This window comes from Molossus molossus, unplaced genomic scaffold (genome assembly GCF_014108415.1).
Source record: "Molossus molossus isolate mMolMol1 unplaced genomic scaffold, mMolMol1.p scaffold_m16_p_6, whole genome shotgun sequence".
Lineage (NCBI taxonomy): Eukaryota > Metazoa > Chordata > Mammalia > Chiroptera > Molossidae > Molossus > Molossus molossus.
This window is the reverse complement of record NW_023425399.1, coordinates 24,202,990-24,229,414: the sequence shown is the minus strand read 5'-3', so window position 1 is coordinate 24,229,414 and position 26,425 is coordinate 24,202,990. Positions and strand designations below refer to the sequence as shown.

General features: G+C 40.8%; 1 protein-coding gene across 6 annotated transcripts in view; it reads left to right on the top strand.

The window, feature by feature from the left end:
• Positions 1–21,118, top strand: part of CSNK2A1 (casein kinase 2 alpha 1) — a 64,634-nt gene extending 43,516 nt beyond the window's left edge. For 4 of the 6 annotated variants that reach the window (XM_036245683.1, XM_036245685.1, XM_036245687.1 and 1 more), the window contains 8 exons: positions 42–125; positions 6,996–7,106; positions 8,208–8,309; positions 9,366–9,466; positions 10,675–10,823; positions 11,860–11,946; positions 14,290–14,438; positions 18,994–19,093. In XM_036245683.1, the coding sequence (XP_036101576.1) occupies positions 42–125; positions 6,996–7,106; positions 8,208–8,309; positions 9,366–9,466; positions 10,675–10,823; positions 11,860–11,946; positions 14,290–14,405 (750 nt within the window). In that variant the 3' untranslated portion in view covers positions 14,406–14,438; positions 18,994–19,093. Of the gene's footprint in view, positions 1–41; positions 126–6,995; positions 7,107–8,207; positions 8,310–9,365; positions 9,467–10,674; positions 10,824–11,859; positions 11,947–14,289; positions 15,658–18,993; positions 19,094–21,014 lie in introns of those variants that run through there. The other 2 variants (XM_036245686.1, XM_036245684.1) reach the window with 2 other exon arrangements.
• Positions 21,119–26,425: the final 5,307 nt, after the last annotated feature.

Below are 26,425 nucleotides of genomic sequence, written 5' to 3'. Positions count from 1 at the left end.
TATGCAAGCAAGCTAACTCTTTTTACCTGTTTCCCTTACAGGCCCTGGATTATTGTCATAGCATGGGAATTATGCACAGAGATGTGAAGCCCCATAATGTCATGATTGATCATGAGCACAGAAAGGTAATGTGATAGACTAACAGATCTTTACCAACATGATAGAGAGTGAACAGCCCATCTTCAACACTTTATTCTCAGCATCTGTTACAGTCCCTGATACCTATTAAGCACTTGACAAATATTTGGTGGATGAATGAACAGATCAGAGTTTGAAACCTTTATTTGTTTATATTCCTAAGAATATATAAAGAAGGAAAAAGATTAGTGTAGTGGGCAAAACAGTTTCAGGCAGGGAACCTGGCTTCTGCTTTTATTTATTGAATAATATCTGGGAAACTCTTTTCTCGTTTGCCTCCTGTTTCTTATCTGTATGATAGGTATGCTAATATTTGCCCTGCATGCCACTAGGTTATAGTGAGAATTAAGTGTGCACAGTTGTGAAATGGATGAAATACTCAGAAAATGCTGCTGCTTGTTAGCAAGTACAAGTGCTAGCTCTACTGACCACGTGCTTTGTAACATTTCAGTTTTGTAAAATAACCAAGCCCACCATTTGTAGGCAGTGATGACTGAGTCTCTGTTGTAGGCTTTGGAGATGAAGGTGATTTGTTAATTTAACTAAAATTTGTTTAGACACATACTATGCATGGTATTGTTCTAGAGGCAGGGAATATATATGTGAAGCAGATAGTAAAAATCGTGTCCATAAGGAGCTTCCCTTTTGGGAGGCTGGTGGGCTAGAAAGTTAAAAGTGATGTGGAAGAAAAATCACGAATAGGGAACAGCAGAGGGTGTTGTAGCTTTATTTTATTTTATTTTATTTTTATCCTCATCCGAGGACATTTTTCCATTTTTTTGTACAGACAGAGTGGGAGGGAGAGAGAAGAGAGAGAGAGGGAAACATCGATGTGAAAGGGACACATCGAGTGGCTGCCACCCGCACGACCAACCAGGGCCGGGGACAAACTGCAGGGTGTTGCAGCTTTAAACAAGAGTTATTGGGAATATTTCATTGGAACAGTGTCAATTTTAGAGAACATACAATCTTGGGAAGAAATATGTCCCAGGTAGAAGATGCAAAAGCCCTGAGGCAAAAAATCTGCCTGGCTTGTTGGGATAGTGACAAGGATATACTGGGGCGTGGGGATGGCATCAGAGAGGTAAAGAGTGCCAAATCATGTGAAACCTTCAATATCACTGTCAGGACTTTTCTCTGAAGGTGTAGAGCTTTTGCAGGGTTTGAGGAAAGGTTTGCTCTCACTTGCATTTTTTAAAGTTTACTACACATCTATTAGAAGAGTTCAAATTAAAAATAGTGACAATACCAAATGCTGGTGCAAGGATACAGAGAAACTCGGTCTCTCATACATTGCTGGTGGGAATGTAAAGTGGCACAGCCATTTTGGAAAATGTCACACTGTCGTTTTATAGTTTGTCGGTTTCTTTAAAGCTGAATAAACAGCCCTGACTGGTGTGGCTTAGTTAGTTCAGGGTCATCCCATGCACTGGAGGATTGCCGGTTCAATTCCCAGTCAGGGCACATGCCCAGCTTGTGGGCCTGGTTCCCAATGTTTCTCACATTGATGTTGTTCTCTCTCTCTTCCTCTTCCTTCTTTTCTCTCTAAAGTCAATTTTAAAATAAATTTTAAAAAAAACTAAACATATGCTTACCAAACAATCCAGCTGAGGTGCTTATTCCAGAGAAACAAAAACTTAGATCCACACAAAAACCTGTATATGAATGCAACTTTATTTTTGTTTGTTTTTTGTTAACCCTCACCAGAGGATATTTTTCCATTGACCTTTAGAGAGAGTGGGAGGAAGAGAGGGATGAGGGGAGAGAGAGAAACACATCAATTAGTTGCCTACTGCACGACCCCAACTGGGGTCAGGAATTGAACCCACAACCCTTGAGTCCATGGGCTGATGCTCTAACTGTTGAGCCAAACCAATCAGGGCTGAATGCAGCTTTATTTGTAATAGCTAAAAATCAGGGGGAGAATGTCTTTCAGTGAGTGAATGGTTAATTAAATTGGTATATATATATACCATGTAGTGTTACTACTTAATAGTATTACTCAGCAATAAAAAGGATAGAACTATGGATAATGCAGCAACTTGGTTGGATCTCATGCTGAGTGACAAATAACAATCTCAAAAAGTTGTGCTGATTGTTCAGTTTATAATGACATTCTCAAAATGATAGAGTTAGAGAACACAAGTTGCTAGGGGTTAGAAAGTGGAGAAGGAATAGCATAAGGGACACCTGTGGTTGATGGAACAGTTCTGTATCTTGTGGTAGGAGTTACCTGAATCTACACATGATAAAATTATGTAGAACTACACACACACACCAGCCTGTGAAATGTGCGTAATGTCTGTCTGTGATTTGTGCCAGTGTCAATTTCCTTGTTTTGATATTGTACTATAGTTATGTAAGATGTAACTATTAGGGGAAATATAAAGCTGGGTGAAGAATACACAGGATAACTCCAACTTCCTGTGAATTTATAATAATTTTTAAATATAAAGCTTTTAGAAAGGATCATTCTGGTTGCTGTGTAGAGAGTAGAGGGCAAGAGTGAAAGCAGCTTGACTAGTTAGGAGAAGGGACTATTGCAGTAAATCAGACAAGAGATGGTGGTGGCTTGGACCGAGGGCAGTAGCAGTGGAGGTAATGATAATGGTCAGAATAAGATTTGTTGACAGGTTAACCCTTGCCGGTTTGCTCAGTGGTTAGAGTGTGAGCCCAGGGACCAAGGGGTCTCAATTTCAGTTCCAGTCAAGACCCCGTACCTGGGTTGCAGGTTCGATCCCTGGCCCTGGTCCAGGGTCATGTGGGAGACAATGTGTCTCTCTTACATTGATGTTTCTCCCCCCCCCCCCTTCCCCTCCATTCTATCTGAAAGCCAGTGGAAGAATATCCTTAGGTGAGGATTAACAAACAAAAAAGGTTTGTTGACAGATTAGATGTGGATTGTAAGTAAAATGAGTCCAGGGTAAAATATTTTTTGCCCTGAATGATAGGATGAATGGAATCACCTTTAACTGAGAAGGGGGAAAGCTGTAGGAGAAACAGAATAATCAGAGGTTTAGTTCTGAAATGCTGTTAGGTGATCAGAGAGGGAGAGACGGCTGGTAGGAGACATGGGCTAGAGAGTGTAGGTGAGAAATGCTGATATGCTGTGTGTGAAGCTACAAGACCAGAAATAGTCATCTGGGACTTGTTGCTAAAAAAGGAAGTTCAGGAATAGCTCTGGAGCGCTTTTATTAAAGGGTTGGAGAGAAAGACTGTAAAAAAGTTACACTTTTTTCATGTGTTTTGTTGTCATTCCCTTTGTTTGCCAAAACAATGAAGACACTGTACCTAGTTGACAGTGAACTTATGGAGGCAGTGACAGAGTAATCAGGCATTAGTGAGGCCCTACCACCCCACACTTCAAACCATGCTCATGCTGTGCACATTGGGCAAATAAGGTTGCCTCTTGTCCTTGCTAGTACTTTTTGCCTTTCAGGTTACATTTTTTTTTTTTTAAAGTAGATCATAGCTACAGTTTTATTTTATTTTATTTTATTTGTATAAGTTCTTTGGTTTATTTCTTCCCACCCCCCCAACCCCTTTCCCTTTGAGGTTTGTCGGTCTAGCAATGAATTTGTGCTTCTTAATCCCTTCACCTTTTTCACCCATTCCCCCAACCCCCCTCCCAACTGGCAACCAACAAAATGTTCTCTGTATCTATGAGAATGTTTCTGTTCTACCTGTTCATTTTGTTCGTAGATTCCATTGTTGATAGATATGTATTCATTGCCATTTTGTTTGTTCATACATTTTATCTTTTTCTTCAAAAAGACCCTTCATCATTTCATATAATAATGGTTTGGTGGTGATGAACACCTTTAACTTTTTCTTGTCTGGGAAAGTTTTTATATGGCCATCGATTCTAAATGACAGCTTTGCAGGATAGAGTAATCTTGGTTGTAGGTTCTTGGTTTTCATCACTCTGAATATTTCTTGCCACTCCCTTCTGGCCTGCAAAGTTTCTTTTGAGAAATCAGCTGACAGCCAAATGGGAACTCCCTTGTAGGTAACTAGCTGCCTTTCTCTTGCTGCTTTTAAGATTCTCTCTTTGTCTTGAACCTTTTGCATTTTGATGATGATGTGTCTTGGTGTGGGCCTCTTGGGGTTCATCTTGTTTGGGACTCTCTGTGCTTCCTGGACTTGTATGTCTGTTTCCTTCACCAAGTTAGGAAAGTTTTCTGCCATTATTGCTTCAAACAGGTTTTCAATTTGTTGTTCTCTCTCTCCTCCTTCTGGCACCCCCAAGATGCGAATGTTGGCACGCTTGAAGTTGTCCCAGAGACTCCTTACACTATCCTCATTTTTTTGGATTCTTTTTTCTTTTTGCTGTTCTGATTGGGCATTTTTTTGCTTCCTTCTATTCCAAATCGATGGTTTGCTCCTTGGATTTACATACTCTATTATTGAAGCTGTGTAAATTATTCTTTATTTCAGTTAATGCCTCCTTCAATTCTGTGTATCCATGTTTTCTAACTGGCCCTTTTTTATGCTCTTGAGGCCCTCCCTAAGTTCACTGAGGTTCTCACTAAGTTCATTGAGCATCCTTATAAGCAGTATTTTGAACTCAGAATCTGTTAGGTTGCTTATCTCCATTTCGCTTAGTTCTTTTATTGGGGTTTTGTTCTGTTCTTTCATTTGGGACCTGTTTCTTTGTCTCCTCATTTTGGCTGCCTCCCTGTGTTTGTTTCAGTGTATTACTTAATAAGAGGTATGGGGCTCACTGACACCAGATGCTGCTCGTTTGAAAGAATTTAGGAAAAACCTGAAGCAGGATCCAAGACAGGCCAATCCTATGGTTAAGCAACTGGCAACAGCTTGGGTGGGCTTAAAAGTTGGGTGGGGCGGGGCCTCAGGGAATCACCAGGGCGGGGCTACCAGTGTGAGCCAGGTTGCTGGAGTCCCAGATACAGGGGCTGTCTGCCGCCCCAGGGAAGGGCTCACCAAAGGAACAAAGGCCTCTTACAGCACATTTGTCCCCGAGAAAGCCCCCTCTCCAGCCCTCGCTCCAGTGCCAAACAGCTCAGTTCTTCCCTGTATGTTTCTGGCGCCTGTGGAGCTGCCTCCCCTCCAAGCTTAGAGGGAGAGAGTCCGATAAGTCCGTGCGCGGGCCCTTTAGGGAGCTGCCTGGGGCTCCAGGCGCTTCAGCTTCCCTGAGCCTCAGTTCCCGCTGGTTTTGCCAGCCAGAAGTTATGGGGACTTCTCTTCCTGTCACTGGAACCCTGAGCGGGGCACCTGGTGTGGGACGGGGACCCCTCAGTCCTCAGGAAGGACCTTCCCAGCCGCGGGAGCCTCCTGATTTTTATCCGCCACACTTGGGTGTGAGACCGAGCCGCGGCCACTCCTACCAGTCTGGATGTGGCTGCTGCTTTAATAACGTAGTTGTAGGACTTCCATTCAGCTTGATTTCAGGCAGTTTTGAATGATGGTTGTTCTGTAGTTTAGTTGTAACTTTGTTTTTTTTTTGTTTTTATCCTCACCCGAGGACATTTTTCCATTTTTTGTTCAGGTAGAGTGGGAGGGAGAGAGAGGAACAGAGAGAGAGAGAGAAACATCGACGTGAAAGGAATACATCGAGTGGCTGCCACCCGCACGACCGACCAGGGCCGGGGACAAACTGCAACCGAGGTACATACCCTTAGCGGGAACCGAACCCGGGTCTCTCTGGACCGCAGGCCGACGCTCTAACCGCTGAGCCAAACCGGCCAGGGCTAATTGTAACTTTGATGTGGTTGTGGGAGGACGAGATACCATGGTTACTTACGCCACCATCTTGACCAGAAGTCTCAGGTTACATTTTGATAAGGGTAGTTCTGTGTGTCTTTTCTATTACTACATTCACTCAGCAAATATTTTTTATTTTTCTCGTGTGTACTGTGCTTTTAAAAATTACATAGGTGAATAAAATAGTGCCTACCTTCAAGGAGTTTACAGTCAGTTTTGAAAAAGAAAGATAGGAAACAAATATGCAATAAAGAGTGCGAGTTTGTCCTGGCTGAGTAGCTCAGTTGGTTAGAGCATCATCCCATATGCCATGATTGGGGGTTTGATCTCCGGCCAGGGCACATACAAGAAGCAAACCAAGGAATGCGTAAGTAAGTGGAACAAGTCTCTCTCTCCCTCCCTCCCTTTCTCTCTAAAAATCAGTAAATAAATTTTTTTAAAAGAGTTGTGGGTTTGTCTGGCCGGTGTGGCTCAGTGATTGAACGTCAACCAAAATGTCACTGGTTCAATTCCTGGTCAGGGCATGTGCCCAGGTTGTGGGCCAAATCCCGGGGGGGGGGGGGGGCGGCATGCAGGAGGTGGCCAATTGATGTTTCTATCTATCTCTCCTCACTTCCTCTCTCAGATCAATAAAAGGGGAAAAAGGGAGTGGTGGGTTCTATTAAAGAAGTATATCTGAAGTTCAATGGGGGCTAAAGGCAAAGGTTCTACTTGATAATTAGAAAAGACTTCAGTGAAGGGTCTAACTTAAGTATCTCAGATGAGATGTTCACCAATAGGAGTCTAGGGTGAATAGTCTACACGTTCTACTCAGGTGAGCAGTTGAAGACATTTGCAGAAACACAAATTGAAATTGTCTTTCATCTTAAATACAGGGGTCGGCAAAACTAGGTTCACAATTGTGGGTATGTGAAACAGTTTATTCTTGTATTACTATTTATTCTTGTATTATATATTTTTCCATACGAAAACTGTAGTAAACTTGATTTAGTCCACCCCTGTATAATAGGTGGTCGCTGAAGGCTGGTATAATGGCTGGTATTTTTAAGAGTACTATAAAGACAGTATGTGGAGTAGCTTGAAAGATAAAATTGCTCATGATTTAGTCTCTCTCTCTCTTTTTTTTCTTTCAGCTACGGCTAATAGACTGGGGTTTAGCTGAGTTTTACCATCCTGGCCAAGAATATAATGTCCGAGTTGCTTCTCGATACTTCAAAGGTCCTGAGCTACTTGTAGACTATCAGGTGAGATGAGAAAGGCAAATAAAATCTCTGTCCTATGCTTATTTTGTACATAATTTGCGGAAATACATTATTGTGTTTTTGAGCGGGTCATTTATATACGTTCATGACTGTCCCTTTTATATGAATCACCTCAGTTTACTACCATGTTTTTATTGTCATAATGTCAGTAGTATATGACTAGATCTGCATTTGATTCTACCTGAAGAGAAAGTACACCAAAGGTTAACTTTTTCTAATTAGAATCTCCAGAGCTCAGGTTTAACCAACCTAAGGACTAAACTAAAAAATGCTCTCTTAAGATTTTTATAAATTGTATTCTATATATAATGATTTTGCCCTTACTAAAAAAGCCCTCTTTCTCTTCACAGAAACAAAATTCTTGGGAGTACCTTTCATGCCCACCCCTCCCAGGTGTTATCAGATACCTTAAAAAGTTCAGACTCTATCCTAGAAATTCCTTTTCTGGGGTCTGAAGGATATAACCCTGAACTCAAATATTGTATGCATAAAAATATTCATTCTTTTTTTTAATTTATTGATTTTATTTTTTGAGAGAAACATTGATTTTTGTTGTTCCACTTATTTATGCATTTATTGATTATGTCCTCTGACTGGGAATTGAGCCCACTACCTTGGCATATCAGGATGACACTAACAAACTGAGCTACCTGGCCAAAACCAAAACATATTATTTATTATATTATTTATAATGGTGAAAAACAAAACACCATCTTATTTTGGGGAAATTAAAGATTAAATTCTGAATCATTTGTGCAGTAAAATAATAGTATAATTAAAAGGTTTCCATAGGCTAGCAGTTTGAAATGTTTTTATGTGAGCGAAAAAAGTAATTCAAAATAGTTGTATAGATTGTTTTAAAATGGGGGAAATGCATGGAAGAAAAGACTGAAAAAAAGAAGTACACGAAGATGTTATTGGTATTTGGACATTTTAGTAGAGTGATTTTATATATATATATATATATATATATATATATATATATATATATATATAAAATAAAGAGCAATTTTTTATTTAGAAAATATAAGAATTCTTGTCATTTCATTTATAACTGCCTTTTTTTTTTTTACTTTAATGCAGATGTACGATTATAGTTTGGATATGTGGAGCTTGGGTTGTATGCTGGCAAGTATGATTTTCCGGAAGGAGCCATTTTTTCATGGACATGACAATTACGATCAGGTGATACATGTTGTTCCCATTAGGGAACTTACTGTGTAACCTGGTGATGGCCAGATCTGGCTACTTAGTAGAAACTGCAGTGGATTTTGCTAAAATACAGGTGCTCAGCCCCCACCTGAGACCTTGTTAATTCATGGCTTATTCAGCCAGGCCAGCATTGATCCTCATATTGGTGATCCTCATATTGATCCTCAGTTGCTTGGGCGTTGTTTAGCCTTTTGAAATCAACTGAGTTTTTCCACTAGTCTTTTTATTTGTGTTGCTTGTTTTTTTGTAAGTTTTACGATTGTAAAGTAGGACATTAGTTTAGAATCTTTTCATGTGAGTTTTCACTGAAGTTGGGAATGTTTTAAAAAAGATTGGTCTGGCCCTGGCCAGTTTGGTTCAGTGGTTAGAGCATCGGTCCGTGGACAAGAGAGTCCCGGGTTCGGTTCCTGCTGAGGGCATGTACCTCGGTTGCAGTTTGTCCCTGGCCCTGGTTGGGGTTGTGTGGGTGGCAACCACTCGATGTCTGTCTGTGTGTGTGTCTCTCCCCGCCCCCCCCCCCGCCCCCCGCCCTGCTCTATCTGAAAATAAATGCAAAAAAAAAAGATTGGTCTGGCCTCTCTAATAGTTCATAGTGTAACTAGTAAGGGAATCAAACATATAAGGAAATAAGTTACGGTTGTAAATGTCAGAGTAGAAGCGTAGAGAAGATACAAAAGGCAGTTATGGTAGGGAGGGAGGGAGTGATCTGTTTACAAGGAAAGTTTCCCAAAAGAAGTGACACTTTTAACTGGGTTGTGAGGGTGGGAAAAATCTTAAGACTTCATCAGGGAAACATTTCAAGGAGAAAGAACCAGGTTATAATTGTTTGTTGTTTCTTTTTGACACTATCACTTTGAGTGTTGATTTAGGGAATTTTGTGTGGAAATCTATCCTGTGCACAGAAATCTGAAGTAAATTGAATGTAGTGTTCATACCATGACAATCCCTTTCTGTTAATCCAGTCATGGCTAGTTGTTGATGTAATCATGTGACGTGCTTGTGTGAGTTTTTGTCTTTCTTCAATCCTAGTTGGTGAGGATAGCCAAGGTTCTGGGGACAGAAGATTTATATGACTATATTGACAAATACAACATTGAATTAGATCCACGTTTCAATGATATCTTGGGCAGGTAAGTCATAAAATAAAATCTTTGCATGTGTACCTTAATCACTTTAAGGCACACTTTGTAAATTGACACTTTGTATCCTCCAAAAATAGTCTGCCCTGTCTCAGCCGGTGTGGCTCAATGGATTGAGTGTTGTCCCATGGACTAAGAGGTTCTGGATTGATCCCCAGTGCGGGGGCATGCAGGAGGCAGCCTGTTGATGTTTCTACCTCTTCCTGTCTCTCTAAAAAATCAATAAAAACATATTTTTAAAAAAAAATAGTCGGCCCTAATCAGTGTTGCTCAGTTGCTTGGGCTTTGTCCCATGCACCAAAAGGTTTCCGGTTCGATTCCTGGTCGGGGGCATACAGAAGGTAGCCAATGTTTTGTTCTTACATTGGTGTTTCTGTCTCTCATTCTCCCTTTCTCTCTTTAAAAAATCAATAAAAGTATATTTTTTTAAAAGCCATTTTTTTTTAAAGTTGACATTCTCTTTGGCAACAGTGCTGAAGCATCAGTGCTCCTGTGCTACAGGATGCTGCTTGGGCAGTCCTGTGATAAAAGCACTGGATTGAATGGCCATTTTCCCAGATTCATTTACGGGAGTCTGTGTGTGGAGATTATAGTCAAAGGATTCCTGTAAAATGAATGAAATGTAGATTCTAGTAGAAAGGTTACAGTTAAGTCAAATATCAAAATCTCTTGATTTAGCTTGCTTCTCCAAATGACGAAACCCTGTCTAAGAGAAAGACATAGTAATAGAAAATGTTTGCTTCAAGACTGATGTGCAGACAACAGACACTGAAAATAGTGGCTAGACACACAACTAATTCATCCACAACTTACCAGGAGGTGGACTTTTCCTGATGCAAAGACTTTGCTGGCCAAATGGCAGAGGTGCCAGAAATATGAGGGGATAGGAAAGGGGCCTGGTTAACCCAGCCACTTGACCCTCCTTTCTGTGCAGAAGTATTCAGTGCTGTAAAGTAACCTGAATTATGTTTTGTATAATTGTGAAGACCTAGATTTCTCTCTTGTGCAACACTGCTGTTTTCAGTCTCCAATTAGCTTGGTTGTCTCCCCAGTGACAGAGTGCTATAAAACTGCTCTCTTGAGTCTTGATTTCTTTTTGTTAGTGGCTGGGCTCCTAGCCACTAAAGAAAATTTAAGAGTGAAATGTTGGGCTTTTCTTCACCTTGGTTCATTTCTCATTACCCATTTTGGTTCTGCAGACACTCCCGTAAGCGATGGGAACGCTTTGTCCACAGTGAAAACCAGCACCTTGTCAGCCCTGAAGCCTTGGATTTCTTGGACAAGCTGCTGCGATACGACCACCAGTCACGGCTCACTGCAAGAGAAGCCATGGAGCACCCCTACTTCTGTGAGTCTAACTGTCCAGTCCACAGAGCCTATGCAGGCCTGCCCAGCAGACTATACAAAGCAAGGGAGAATATGTGCTATGAAGAAAGCTCTGGACCCACAGTCCCAGCAAAAGAGAGTTGGAATCCCAGCTTTGCTTAGCTTGTGGCAAAGTTATTTCACCCAGTGAGCCTCCATTTCTTCAAATGGGGACAATGATGGCAACTATCTTACAGAATTGTTGGAAGGATTCTTGTCTAACAGAGTATTTAATACATGATTCTTCTAAATAAACTGTTTTTCTTACTGTGTGGGTGACACTTCTCAGTCTAGATGGTCTGGAGGGGTTGGATTTAACCAGTAGCCCTGTATTTGTCCTGTCTCTGGTTACCATTTATTGGAGAGAGCCAAGGAAGCTTAAAAATCTTAACTGTATGAGTACCTTAACTTAGGTTTGTGAATATAGCTAACTGTGCTGTCCTGGGTGAAAATGTCACTTAGACCAGTGTCTTCCCCATTGTGATGTTAGCTTCAACATTGGATTGTCCTTGAAGTAATGGGGTGGATTTCTAGTGAGTCGATTATACTGTGGCCCAGTCTCCTGTACCTGAAGCAGATGATATGAAATCTGTAGTAATATCACTAATTTGCACAACCTTTAGCTTTTGGCCTGTTTGGCACCATGCTTAAGTTGAGTTGTGGACTGCAATAAGATCAGTTCGTTCTGATAATATATCAATCTCTAGGCCAGGTTAGATTGTATTATCTCATTGAACCCTAACGGAATCAGTGTTGTTACAAATTAGTTCTACCATGGATAATTACCTCATCTTCCTACCATTTAGTTTAAGAGGTTGCCTTTACTAGTTTGACAGGAAAGATAATTCTGTTTTCTATTATTTGTCTAATTCATGGTGAAAACAAGGCAGTTGCCACCTTATGTTCTTCTTGGACTAATATGGAATATAAATAAAATTCAAAGAAAGAGAGTGGCTGCTTTAAGACCATTAGTTTAATCATTAAGCATGACAGAACCTAACATTTGTGTCTTTTTCTAGACACTGTTGTGAAGGACCAAGCTCGGATGGGCTCATCTAACATGCCAGGAGGCAGTACGCCTGTCAGCAGCGCCAATATGATGTCAGGTCAGTTTATTGGTGAATTTCTAAAAAGGGGATGGGGCAGGTAAAAGTCAGTTATTCTCTTTATTTGTGGCCTGATTTGGTCCCTGTTTGTGACCTGATTTCTTGTGGGCCTCCTCTTCTCTGTTGCGATTTCTTTATTGGTATACTAACCTGTGTGGCTCTTTCCACTAGGTTTCAGGATGCTTTTGACACCTGATATACTTCAGACAACCTTGAGTAGGCTATCAACAGGCTCTTCTGGGCCAGAATCCCCAAAATTTCTCGTAGAGGGACATGAATGTCCCAACAAGTCATGAAGAATAAAAAGTGATCCTTTTATCTCACAGTTTAGTGATAGTAGTTGACATGTTCCTCAGAAACAAGATTAAGAAATTGGGGAGAGTAGAGGTGTGATTTGTACATCGGGTATATATGCGTATAAGAATGGTTCTTTGATTTTTTTTTTCTAGAGCAACTACAATATACCTAGTAAATTATAAATATTTATATGAAATTATTTTTTATTATTTTTTTTCTTTATTGATTTTAGAGAGAGGAAGGGAGGGGGAGAGAGAGATAGAAATATCAATGAGAGAGAACATCGATTGGCGGCCTCCTGCATGCCCCTCACTGGGGATTTGGCCCACAACCTGGACATGTGCCCTGACTGGGAATCGAACCGGTGATCTCTTGGTACATGGGTCAGTGCTCAACCACTGAGTCACACCAGCCGGGCTGTTTTTCATTATTGGGTCACTATGATTTAGAGCGAGTTTTTGTACAGAGTATACAATTATTCTAAAGAAATTATAGGCAGCATCCATGTGTGTAACTTGTGGTAGTGAGAGCAGTTATTTATTTATTTATTTATTTATTTATTTAATCCTCACCTGAGGACATTTTTCCATTTTTTGTTCAGGTAGAGTGGGAGGGAGAGAGAGGAAGAGAGAGAGAGAGAAACATCGATGTGAAAGGGACATATCGAGTGGCTGCCACCCGCATGACCAACCAGGGCCGGGGACAAACTGCAACCGAGGTACATGCCCTTAGCGGGAACCGAACCTGGGTCTCTCTGGACTGCAGGCCAATGCTCTAACCGCTGAGCCAAACTGGCCAGGGCGAGAGAGCATTTATTTAGATACCCTCAAAGAATTGCTGTTATCTCAGTTATTTTTTAACGACCTAGCTGCCTTCTAGAATTTATCCTCTGGTTATCTTACCCATGTACAAAGTGATGTATATTATTTGTTGTACCCTTATTGATAATAGCAAGACATTGGAAACAGCTCTCAGTAGGGAACTGGTTAAATGAATTATGGGGCGTCCATTCAGTGGGGTGCTATAGGGCCAGAGAAAAGAATGAGTGTTCTGTGTTGTTTTCTATCTCCAACTTCAAAATAATGTGAAGTGAAATAAGCAAGAAGCAGAACCATGTCCAAGACCAGGAGTGGGCAAAAGTATGTAATCATATTTCTATATATGATCCTCATATGAATAGTCTTATAAAACTATATTCATGTATATGTATAAAATATTTCTGGAAAGATACACCCCAGAAATGGTGCCATAACTGGCCAAGTGACAGGGCAAGGGAGATTTATTCCTGTATATACTCTTTTTGAATCTTTTGTGTTTAGAGCTCTGTGAATAATACTGCCTGTTCAAAAAATATAACATTTTGAAAATTGATTAACTGGCTGATCAAGGGCAATTAATAGGTAATTCCGGTCATTGGATGGGTGGAAGAAACCAAATGGAAATAAATTCTCAAACTCTATTTTAGCTGAGAGGTAGAAGTGCTCCTTTCCCCACTAAAAATAAGTCATTTTGAAATTCTAGCTGGCAGTGTGATGTAAGCACGAGCTTTGACTCTAGCTCTCTGCTGTTCAGTTGTGGTAGTGACTACCCACATGTGGCTATTTAAATTAATTAAAATCTAATAAATGTTAAAAATCCATTTCTTAGTTTCGCTAGCCACATTTAAAGTACTTGATAGCTACATGTGGCTAGTAGCCGCCATGTTAGCACAGATTACAGAGCAGAAAATTTGATTGCACAGTGCCGCCCTAGAAAGGCCTGGGTTTGAATCCAAGCATAGTTGCCAACTTTACTAGCTGTTTACCTTTGGTCAAACAGCTTAAACTCTCCAAGCATGAATTTCTTTACTTCTAAATTAATTAGAACTTGGCCGTTTTAATTCACGAGGATTTAATTTGAAATTTGTTTCATATGTAAAAATCTGGCTAAGGCAATGCCTTCAATAAAAATAATTATTGTTTCACTTTTGAGGTAGGAGCTATGGAAAATCGGTGACAGATTTCCATGGTTGGTATCTCTGGCTCACTGTCAGCTGTTTTCTTTCAGGGATTTCTTCAGTGCCAACCCCTTCACCCCTCGGACCTCTGGCAGGCTCACCAGTGATTGCTGCTGCCAACCCCCTTGGGATGCCTGTTCCGGCTGCGGCTGGCGCTCAGCAGTAATGGCCCCTTCTGTCTCCTGATGCCTGAGCAGAGGTGGGAGAGTCCACTCTCTCCTTGATGCAGCTTGCGCCTGGCGGGGAGGGGGTGAAATACTTAAGAAGCACCGTGTCTGAACCGTTGCTTGTGGATTTATAGTAGTTCAGTCATAAAAAAAAAATTATAATAGGCTGATTTTCTTTTTTTTCTTTTTTTTCTTTCTTTTTTTTACTCGAACTTTTCATAACTCGGGAATCCCTGAAAAATTACCTGCAAGTGGAATATTTCATGGACAAATTGTTTTCTCCCCTTCCAAATTCAGTTCCTCATCACTAAAGAACAAAGACAAACCAGCCTCAATATCTGCTGCTGCATTTGGGTGGGGATTTCTTCCCATGCCCACCATTGCTCACCCACCATCCCACACTTTGTATCTCATGCTCTTTTCCAGAGATTACAAAAATGTAGCTTCTTCAAGGGAAGTGGGAAGGAAAGAGGGAGGACCCAACCTATAAAAGCAGTGTCCTGCTAATTATTCACATAACTATACTCCAAAAGTGCTTCAGTGGGGTTATCCTGGTGAACCTAGTGGAAATATGTCTTAATGGTTACATTGAGATGCTGAAAAAATCTACCCAAAATGCTGACACGTCCTGAAAACTTCTGTTCAGTATGAATCATGTCTTACTGACCTGACCCTAAATCCAACTCACTTATAACTTTAGTTTCAATTTAGTTTAAAACTTGAATAACCTTCCCTCCCAAGCTCTGTACCTTGGTCCTCTCCCCTTTTATTTCCCAACATACTTTATAGCTGGTAGGAGGGGGAAAGCAAAATATTTTTACATTTTCTTTGATTTGGCCATTTTGAATTCAGTTAGTTATTGGGTATAATTTATTGCTTTTTACAAAAGAAAAAATTGTCTATATAGGTTTCCTGCTAACAACGCTTTAAGAGCTCATGGGAAATGTGGCCACACTGTTTCATTTTAAGCTTTTACTTTCTTTTCCTCCTACCTTCCCGTTTCCTCACATGCCATCCAGTGAGAAGACCTGCCTCTCAGTCTTGTAAATGTATTTGAGAGGTAGGAGCAGAGCCACTGTCTCCAGTGAAACTGAAATGGTAGACCTGTAATTGTGGGAAAACTATAAACTCTCTTGTTACAGCCCTGCCACCCCTTGCTGTGTGTATATATATAGTACTTTGTCCTTCATATGTGAAAGATCCAGTGTTGGAATTCTTTGGTGTAAATAAACGTTTGGTTTTATTTATCAAGGTTAGATTTAAGTTCCCTGTGTAAAGGTCTCGCTGGGTGGGTTTCTCACATTCACATCTGTGAAGGGCCTGCAGCCCTGTACCGTGGGGGCTTCCTAAGGCCCCATTTTTATACACCCCTCATTTAACCCATGGTACCAGGCAGGGCAGAGAGGCCTTAAAAAAGCACCACAAGCCAAAGCGTCTCTGGGGATTAAGGATCCTTTGCCATAAAACTCATTTTGTGTCTCAGTAGTGCAGGGATTGGGGATGGAAAAGTCGCCAGTTTTTGTGTGTTTGTGTGTATGTAAAGTGGATTTTCCACTGTAATCCAACCACCTAAGTTTATCAGGTGCTTCACTGAGGAAGCCTAGTTTTTTAAGCACAATAGCTAAACCATCAGCTCTGTATTTTCTCCTATTTCATTACAGTCGCTGCTTGTGGGGACTAGGAAAAATTCTTCCAACATATTTTAAGGCCTAATGTCTTAGTTCCCCATTCTCCTACCTTTATAGATTAATAAGCCTTTCTCATCTGGGCATCATAGATAAATGTAATTTAATGAACTTATCTAACTTTGTAACCCATCTTGGCTCTAGTAACTATCAAGGTAATGGCTTTAGTGAATATAATGGTGAACTTTAGAGAAAGCTAAAGCCTCCTTTTATAATGCTTCTCAACCATAGGGAAAACATTCTGTGTGGCAGGGTGGTTTTCTTTCTCGTGGCCACTTACAGTGGGTATTTATTGTTCTTGACCCTTTTATGCCCTAGAATGCTGTGGGGGTTACTGTGTTGAATTTGTGCAGAAGCTAAAAGCACCAGATGTGCCCAAGATGCAATTTGTGATTTCGTTTGCACTGGATTGTGATTTGAACAGGACACTTATGACTAATAAATTCTTTCTTTTTAGGTGGGGAGGAGGGTTGTTGTAAATCAGGACTTCATGTCCCACCCTTGTAGCTCAGAGAATCTAGGTGTAGCAGAGGCTGATGTGGGGAGATGCAGACAGCTGAACCTCCTAACACATCAGAACTTGCAAGAAACTGAAGGTGAATGCAGAGGACTCTGAAATGCCACCCAAGAGCCTTTTAAAAGAAATAGAATTTTTTAAAATGCTACTTAGAGAGTCACTGCAAGAGCATGGGAAGAAAAAAAAAGACCCAATGGGTGGGTGGGGGCAAGGGTTTACAAAGTAACAACTTCTTTATTGTAAATTACCTCATCTGTATACCTTGTATTGGGACATTTTATTCTCAGCACTACCTGTGTCTGCATTGATCAGATAGCAGGCAATGGAATACCAATATAAGGCAGTTGTGTTGGCAGTTAACTCTGAAAGGCTTTTTTAGTATTTTTTAACTTTAAAGTGGGCTCCTCACCTTTTTTTTCCCTCTCTTTTTTAAGTTTGAAGTCAGAAGTCCCCCCTTCTCACCTTGATTTATTGGTTGTAATTGTATTGTAATTGGTATAACTAAAACATAACTGTGCTGGGAAGAAGTTGTGCCATGAAGGTCTTTAATTTTTTTTTTTTTTAATAAAAACATTTAAATAAATGAAATGTCCCTGCAGCCTGAGCAGTATGCTTATCCAACCGACACCGTGTGTGATAGATGGCTTAGTTCTCACGTACTTTTAATTTAATACTGAGTTGATAGAGATGTGAAGTGGGATGGCTTAAGATTGGTTGAGGAGCACTGAAGTCTGAGCGTTTTTGACATTGAGATACAATGAAAGAGAGGACGATGTTGCTAAACAAGACTGGTTTCATTCCTGCCCTTGTTGTGTACTTGGCAACTTGGCAAATTACTTAACTTCTCGGTTGGTTTCATCATCTACAAAATGGGGCCATTGCTTCCTTGGGATTGAAACAGTGTAAATGTCAAGTGTTTGGCACCTGTTAGGCCCTTGATAAACCTAATTTCCTTGTTCCCCTGGTATGAAGGATTAGTCCTTAGTCCCAAATTTGCTAGTAAATCACTGTACAATCTCCTCTGGACCTCTCCAGACTTCTGTTGTGTGTTCAATTAGGGGCAGACTAGGTGAGTTGTCTTCTGAGTTCCTTTTTAGTTCTGACATTGATTTTAGAAAGTTTGAGTACTTCTTAAATGAGAAGGTTCATGGAGGCAGCTTGTTTACAGCAGAAAAGACCAATGTTCAGTAAATGGCAGTAAGCCCTTTGGAAGGTCAGCCTTGGAGGTACCCCCAACCCTGGGGGCAACTTGGCAAAGTCTCAGTGCCTGGAATGAAGGTGTGCTGGTGAGCTTATGGGAACATATTTGGCAGCTTAAATTGAAACTATCAAGAGGGCTGATGAAAGAGGTGAAACTGAGTTAATTTGCTTATCAATGCCAAATGAATAAATTCTACGAAAGTATATACTTGAATTACCTTTTATTCTTTATTGTTTAATACAATTTTTAAAAATTAGATTCAGAAAATTTTTCTTGTCCCAAATTCCTAGTTTCCTTTAAATTTTCACTACATACTATCTTATGGCATCTACATGTTACCAATATTGGGAGTTGGGATTTAGAGTGTAATTCAGATCAAAGGAACCATTGTGTAATATCTTATATCTGAAATGCCTAACATGAACTTTAATTTCTAACGTTTATTCCCATTTTATAAATGAGAAATACAGGAAGATTAAATTGTTAGTGTGGTTCTGTTAGAGACAGGAATATATTTTGTAAAATTGAATTTTCAGGATATGGCTAGTTATTTTAGCCCTAAAGTAGTAGAGAAAAGTGGAGATTCGTTGACATGTTAGGGAATGTTAATTCTCTCTCCCTCTTTAAATTTCATCTTGTTTCACCTGTTGTCAAGTGCGATTATAGTTAAAACTCACTGTTTGAGCATCTCTTGAAAAATCTAGTTATGTCATCACTGCCTATAGATTCCCACCAGTAGATTCTCTGCTAAGATTAGAGTAGGGTTTGAATGGTTATTTAATCATTCATTAGCCTTTGCCTACCTCTCTGCCATAATTTGTGCCTCAGCTTTAGGGACTATGGCTGATCCATCAGTGACATGCATGCTAGAGAGGCTGTCTTCCCAGAGCTTTTTCCTGCTTGAGGAAAAAGTTAGCCCAAAGGCTTTGAAGTAAAGGAGTCCCCAGTTTCCTCCTCAAAATGGTCTGAAAACTTTGATGTCAGCTGAAGCTCACCCTATCTAAAAGGTCTCTGCTTCCTCCACAATGACTGTCCCATTGCCCTGTTTTTCTTAACACCTGAACTTTTTTGGTATTTTGTTGGTTTATTTATTGTCTCTCTCCCCGCCTACATTTAAACTCCCTGGTGACCTTGTATATCTTACTAATCTGTGCATCATTATAAAAACCTTTTTTTCTTTAAAGTGGGCCAGTATCCCTCAGGATTGAAGAGGATTGAATGGAGTAGCACACGGACAGTGCTTAGCATCACACCAGACTCATAATAGATGCTCAATAAATGGTAATTCCATCCTCTATTCCCACTTCTACCTCACCCCTCCCCACCACACAATAAGTTAATGGAAGTACTGTTGGCACAAAGAGCATCTCAAGATCCATAGAAACTTGGCCTTAGGCTTGCAACTGTAATTATAAGCCGCAAGCCCCAGTCTGGATTAACATGATAAAATGTTTGTTTAATGAGACCTTGGTGAAATTATAAATGACTGAAGGCAAACAATGATCCTGACCAGATTATGTGTCACATCTATAGGGATGCTATACATTTGTGCATTTATTTTTACAATCTTACAGTAGATGGTCATTAACTGTCTTATTCTAGAAGGGAAAAATATGTGTGTTAAATATGGCAGGTTCTCAACAGATGGAAATCAAGTTTCTAATTTGCATTACCTTGTCTCCACCCTCTACGATTTCCCTGTAAGATTCTATCACTCTGTCTCCTCTGAATGTTTCATTTCTCTACTAAAAGCCAACTGTTTTTGCACTGTAGCAAATTACTATCTGGATTTGCCTCTCTGTGGCCATAATCACCAGGGATTCTTACTGGCCTTAATGTAAGAAGCTCTCCCCTGGGTACCTCCAGATGGGAGTTTATAGGATGGCCAATTTGTTTATTGGAGATGTTCCTAAGGGGGTTGGGTATTTCTGAGTCAGCTTCATTCTTGCATCACCTGCTTTGGCAGCATTTTCTTGGCTCCTCTAATGAGAAGAAGGAGAAGCAATAGCAGCTGGTAAGTGGTTTCCTGATCCCACCCTGTGAGTCAGAGTCAAACATTTGTAGACTTATCTAGAAAGGCACGACCTTGCTTCTGTGTGTTGAGCAGTTCTATGAAAACTGCACAATGAACTTCCTGTGAAGAAGTCCAAATAGCCACAGTTCCCCACATTTCCTGATACATACTACCTCATTCTGTTCCCTGTTCACTACTCAGCTTCTGCCTCTCAGCCCAGGATTCCTTATGCACTCACCTTTTGACTGGTGTTTCCAAAGTTCATTTGTTTATGTAAGATGCCCTTCAACAAACATTCGTTGGTTTCTGTGAGCCTGGCCCTGTGCTCAACACTGGAGGCTGCGAGAGAAGACACAAGCCCATGGGGAAATGTGTTTTTTCGAAATACAAAAGCAGGAAACGAAATTGTGTATATAGAATCATTTAAACAATGTAAATAATAATAATAATAAAGTACCCCCAGAGGAAAAAGATCAGATTGCCCAGTTGAAATGGTCGACGGCTAACTCATGGAGGTTACCCACCTCCTGCTACACAAATATGTGAGGATGCTGACTAAAATGACATAATTTAACTTTCAAATAAATAGCCAATTTCAGTGAAAGAAATGGAAATTCCTAGGTGACAGGAAGGCAGACTTCATCCTGAAGGTAAGGTGGATATTGAGATCACAGTGGCCCCCAAAACAGCTTGGGTACAGATGCACCTTAGGGGGCTAGAGTTGGGGTTACAGTGCCCCCAGAAAGATAGGAGACAACCTCAGGCCCTTTCAAGCGGAAACAATCTGGCCCTTGAAAAGGCTACTTCTAGAGAAAAAAAAAGAGTGGAAGAAAAAATACTAACTGTGGTTGCCTCTAGGGGTTAAGATTAAGATAGATACCCAGAAAAACTGTAGGAAGAAAGGAGTCCTGAGCTCTTATGGAAGGCAAAGTGGTTGGGGAAGCCTTCCCACTGGAGATGCTTCTGGATCTGGCTAGGAAGAGGCCCACCCTTAGCAAGTTCAACCTGCGAGGGCCAGCACCTGAGATTAGAGCACATGTCTGCTGGCTCAGTTCTGCTTCCTGGACTGCCCTTGCATAGCTGTGCTGCCAGGAATCCCTGTCCAGGCTTCTAGCCCATCAATGTAGATATTTTTCTTTCTTTTACTTATGCTTTCTGGTTCTTTCAACAAAAATTTTTATCCTCATGCAGATCTCTAGGTCAGCTATCTAGGTTCAATTGATCTAAACTGGATTCAACCAAGCAGCTCTACTTCAGGTTGAGGATTTGGGCTTGTTCCTTCTGGGTCCCATGCTGAAGTTGCAGCAGCTACCCAAGGTGTGTTCTTTTTTTTTTTTTTTTTAATCCTCACCTGAGTCTATGTTCTTATTGATCTTGAGAGAGAGAGAGAGACATCAATGTGAGAGAGAAACATTGATTGGTTGCCTCCTGTACGTGCCCTGACCAGGGATTGAACCTGCAACCTTTTGGTGTACAGGATGATGCTCTAACCATCTAAGCCACCCAGCCAGGGCCCAAGGCGTGCGGTAATTGAGGATTGCTGGAGCACAAGAGGCCAAATGAAGCCACACACACACATATTTGAAGAAATAAAGGTTGGAAATTTTCCAAAATTGACAGCACGCCAGAGATCCAAGAAACATCACCAAGCAGAATAAATTTATGCACCCAAGGCATATCGTGTTTAAAATGCTACAATAGAAAATCTTACAGGCAGCTCAGGGAATAAAGTGACACATACAGAGGCAATAGAATTACCAGAAACCATTTAAGCTAGAAGACAATGGAATGACTTTAGTGCTGAAAGAAAAAAGAAACCTGTAAACCCAGAATCCTATGCCCAGTGAAAATATCTTTAAAAATGAAGGAGAAATAAAGTGTTTCTCAGAAAAAAATGAGGAATTAATATTGCCAGAAGACCTACAAGAAGTACTAAAGGAAGTTCTCCGGACATAAGGAATTTGATACCAGACCAACTTAGATCTACACAACAAAATTAAGAATACTGTAAATGAAATAAATGAAAGAGAATTTTTACCATTAACTTAAGTCAAAAGTAGGAGGTCAGCAAACTTTCTGTAAAGGAGCAGATAAGTATTTTAGGATTTGCAGGTCATGACCTCTACTGCAACCACTCTACTATTGTAGCATGAAAGCCAGATGAGCATTCTATGAGGCAGATGAGCATGGCTGTGTTTCAATAAAACATGGGGTAAGGTTTAAATTTCATATTTTTACGTGCCACTAATCTTTATATTTTATTTTTCTCCAATCATTTAAAATTGTAAAGAGCATACAAAATCAAGTACTGGGCTGGTTTTGGCTTGCAAATGGGCCATCCTTTGTTAACTCCTGGTCTAAAGCAAAAATACCAGCAATGAGTTGTGTGTGTGTTTTTGTTTTTGTTTTTTTTATCCTCGCCCGAGGATATTTTTTCTTTTTTGTACAGATAGAGTGGGAGGGAGAGAGAGGAAGGGAGAGAGAGAGAAACATCGACGTGAAGGGACACATCGAGTGGCTGCCACCCGCACGACCAACCAGGGCCGGGGACAAACTGCAACCGAAGTACGTGCCCTTAGCGGGAACCGAACCCGGGTCTCTCCGGACCGCAGGCCGACGCTCTAACCGCTGAGCCAAACTGGCCAGGGCGAGTTGTGTGTTTATAGCATATGGATAAATGAATTGTTTAGCCATACAATGAAATATTGAGCAATAAAAAGAAATAAACTTGGTACATACAACAAGATGGATTAGTCTTAAAATAATTTCGCTGACTGAAAGCCATACCAAAAAGACTACATATGGTATGGGAAAAAAAGTGTATTGCAGTAGCATGAAAAATGGAAGGAAGGAAATGGGAGTTTTCTATTAGGTCTTTAGATTTACCCTACATGAAGCAGGGTATATTTGAAGGCAAACTGATTAAAGATGTGCATTGTAGCCCAGCTGGGGTGGCTCAGTGATTGTCGACCTATGCACCAAGAGGTTGTTGGTTCGATTCCCTGTCAGGGCACATGCCTGAGTTGCGGGCTCAATCCCTGGTAGGGGGTGTGCAGGCCGCAGCTGATCAAAGTTGATTCTTCTCCCATTGATGTTTCCCTCTACCTTTCTCTCTCTAAAAAATGAATTAAAAAAAAAAAAAAAGATGTGTGGTTCAGTGGTTGAGCATCAACCAGTGCATCAAGAAGTTGCTGGTTCAATTCTTGGTCAGGGCACATGCCTGGGTTGTGGGCCCAGTCCCCAGTGTGTGGGCATGCAGAATGCAGCCATTCCATATTTTCTCTCATTGATGTTTCTATCTCTCCCTCTTCTCTATAACATCAATAAAAATAAAAAGGTTAAAAGAAAATATGTGTTTTAAAATCCAAGAGCGCCCTGGCCGGTTTGGCTCAGTGGCTAGAGCGTTGCCCTGCGGTCCAGAGAGACCCGGGTTTGGTTACCGCTAAGGGCACATAACCTTGGTTGCAGTTTGTCCCCGGACCTGGTTGGGTTGTGCGGGTGGCAACCACTTGATGGGCCCTTTTCACGTCAATGTTTCTCTCTCTTGCCCTCCCACTCTATCTGAACAAAATATCAAAAAATGTCCTCGGGTGAGGATTAAAAAGTAAATAAAGTAAAATTCAAAAGCAGTCATTAAAATTAATCTTTTTCATCTCTCCCACTCTTAGCCTCAGGGTTTTGGACAGGGCTCTTACCCCTGGCTCAAAGGTAGAGAGTAAGACTTGGCCGTAACCAATCAGCATGTGGTGGGTGACTAGTGATTGGTTCAGGCCTAGGCGGGTGACAGAGTCAGCCAGTGAGACATATCAACACTTTTCTTGGAAATGCTGGGATAAAGGGTTTAAGGTATTCACAGTCAGATGTAGAAAGTATGGTGAGACCAGGAGCTGTCAGGGTCATTTTATGACTCCAGGGCCTATGTGGGGTTGTAATTCAGTCAACAGGAAGAGGTGGGCGGCTGAGATGGAATAGGGGAAGCAGAAGGCAAGAACTTTTAAGGACTTATCTGATTAGGTCTACCCAGGTCAAGCTCCCTTTTGACTATAAAGTCAACAGATTAGGGACCCTGATTACCTCTGCAGAATCCCTTCATCTTTGCCTTATAACATCAACTAATCACAAAACTGAAATCCCATCATATTCACAAGTGCTTCCCACAATCAAGGGAAAGGGATTATGCAGGCATGTGCACAATGGAATAGGAATCCTGGGGACCATCTCAGAATCCCACTTATACCAAGGACCTAACTGATGCCCCCGTTCCCTACAGTCAATCATGAATCTCTTGGTTTCTGGAATTTTTCCAGACTTACAGATTGTCCTCTGTCTTAATCTATTCACTTGGCTTTACTCATCTCCATTAGAAACTGAGCAATTTGACATTTGCCACAGCTTGCCATGGGTTTGGTGTTTTATAGACATATGTGGAGGTGATCCTTATACTGGAAATGAGGATTAATCCACATGACATCAGAGACCACATTCAGTTGTAAAATTATTTAATTCCAGCCTGCTAACTCCAGTACAAACTCCTGAGAGGTCCTGCCTGACCTGCTCCTGCACACATCTCTGCCCTCACTAGTGTCAAAGTCCACTTTCTGTTTCATACTGTGCTATAAGAACACGAAAGCACTTAGTTTCTAGACTGATATGCTTTCTCAGCTTCACGACAGTGCCTGTGCTATCATCTCAGCCTAGAATGCTCTTACTATACCAACTGATTGCTGCACATCCCTCTATATAAGCTTAGGAATCACTACCCGGGAAATTTTCTTTAATCACCCTCCTACCCCTGTGTGTGGTTTGGGCTCTTATAACCCTCTAAGCTTCCTCCTCGCTTCCTAGAACTTATCACCTGTTATAAATTGAAGAGTCCATCTTTCTACCAATTTCAGCTGTCCAGGAAAGCAGAGAATAAAGCTTCCATTATGATGGGTCCTAGAACTGGCCTGGACTGGTTAAGGGCCATGAATATTTGTTGAGCAAATAAATGGGTTCATTAATGTATGTGTTTGTGATCTGGAGTCTTCCAAGATATTTATGCTTCCCAGTGTCCTGGACCCCATGGCAGAAAGCCCAGCAGTCTCTGGCTCACCTACAGGCTTCAAGTTCATGCATCAGGGCGGGCAATGGGCTTGAGTCATAGGCTCGTTTCTGTTGACCCAGGAAGTCTTTAAATTCTCATCTGCCACCTCTAACCCCTTTGAAAGAGAGTGGGCATTAGGAATTATGCTGGTCATGCTGAAGTATAGAGCTCCATGGTGATAAACTGCAATTAGACAGTGTGCTACCCAGAAGATGGGGTATCAGCATGGGACAGGAATTTTTTATCTCTGTGGGACACCTTGTTCATCTTGCTGAGTATTTGACAGTAGCTTGATCGCCTTTTCCTGAGATCCTCTGGTTATTTTACAGAGGATGAGAGGTGGCCCAAGCCTCACAATAACACTGTTCGGCCCTAAAGTTGTGATAATGGGGAGGAGAGCAGGTAAATGTCCATCATTACCACAGGCAAGAATCCACTGGACAGCATAATAGCAAGGGAATAAGTACCCCAAATTGCTTGAGTATATTACTCCCAAATTGGGATGACAATTCTTCAAGGCAATAAGCATCTATTAACCTCAACTATAATTTAGAATCAAGACTAGAAATATTTTAAACTTGCTAATATTTTTGCATTAAGCAACCAATATAAGTATGATGCTTTAAATTCATATAATATTAAAGATAATTTGGGGAATTCTAACAGATTCTTGACTGATTACAAATGTGTAATTGAAGAGTAGATTTGACATGGAAGGCTTATTAAATTTGTACTGGCATTTAAAAGAACTCCTGACTCAACATATTTGTTTATTTCATTTACAAGAATCACATATGGACTCAAAAGGCTTTGTTAGAAAATTGTGATATTTAAAAAAAGGAAAGTGAATTGTTAAAATTATAAATGCTATTTTAATGCTCTGGCAGGTTTGGCTCAACGGTAGAGGGTCAGCCCACTGACCAATGAGTCCCGGGTTCGGTTCCAGCCAAGGGCACTACCTAGGTTGTGGTTTGACCCTGGCCCTGGGCCGGTGGTGCGGGAGGTGGCCAGTCGTTGTTTCTCTCTCTCCCTTTCTCTCACTCTCCCCCCCCCCCCAGAAGATAAACAGAAAAATATCCTCAGGTGAGGTTAAAAAATAATAATAATAAATGCTATTTCAAAAGGAATTTAGTTAACCAACTTTATTAATGGGACCAAAGAAGTGATTGTTAAAATTGACTAGATTTATGAATGGAATTGTAAATTTTGTCAGTTGAAATGAAGAAAGCTTGATTTGGGAATTTTTAATTTTAATAAAGTGAATATTTTAAAAGTCAAATTAACCTCAATCTTTTCTACTCATGAAACCACTCAGAGGACCTATTTATTTATATCCTCACCCAAGGACTTTTTTTTTTTTTTTTAATATTTTGTTCAGATAGAGTGGGGGAGAGAGAGAGAGAAACATCGACCTGAAAGGGACACATCGAGTGGTTGCCACCCGCACAACCCAACCAGGGCCAGGGACAAACTGCAACCGGGTACATGCCCTCCTTAGCGGGAACCGAACCTAGGT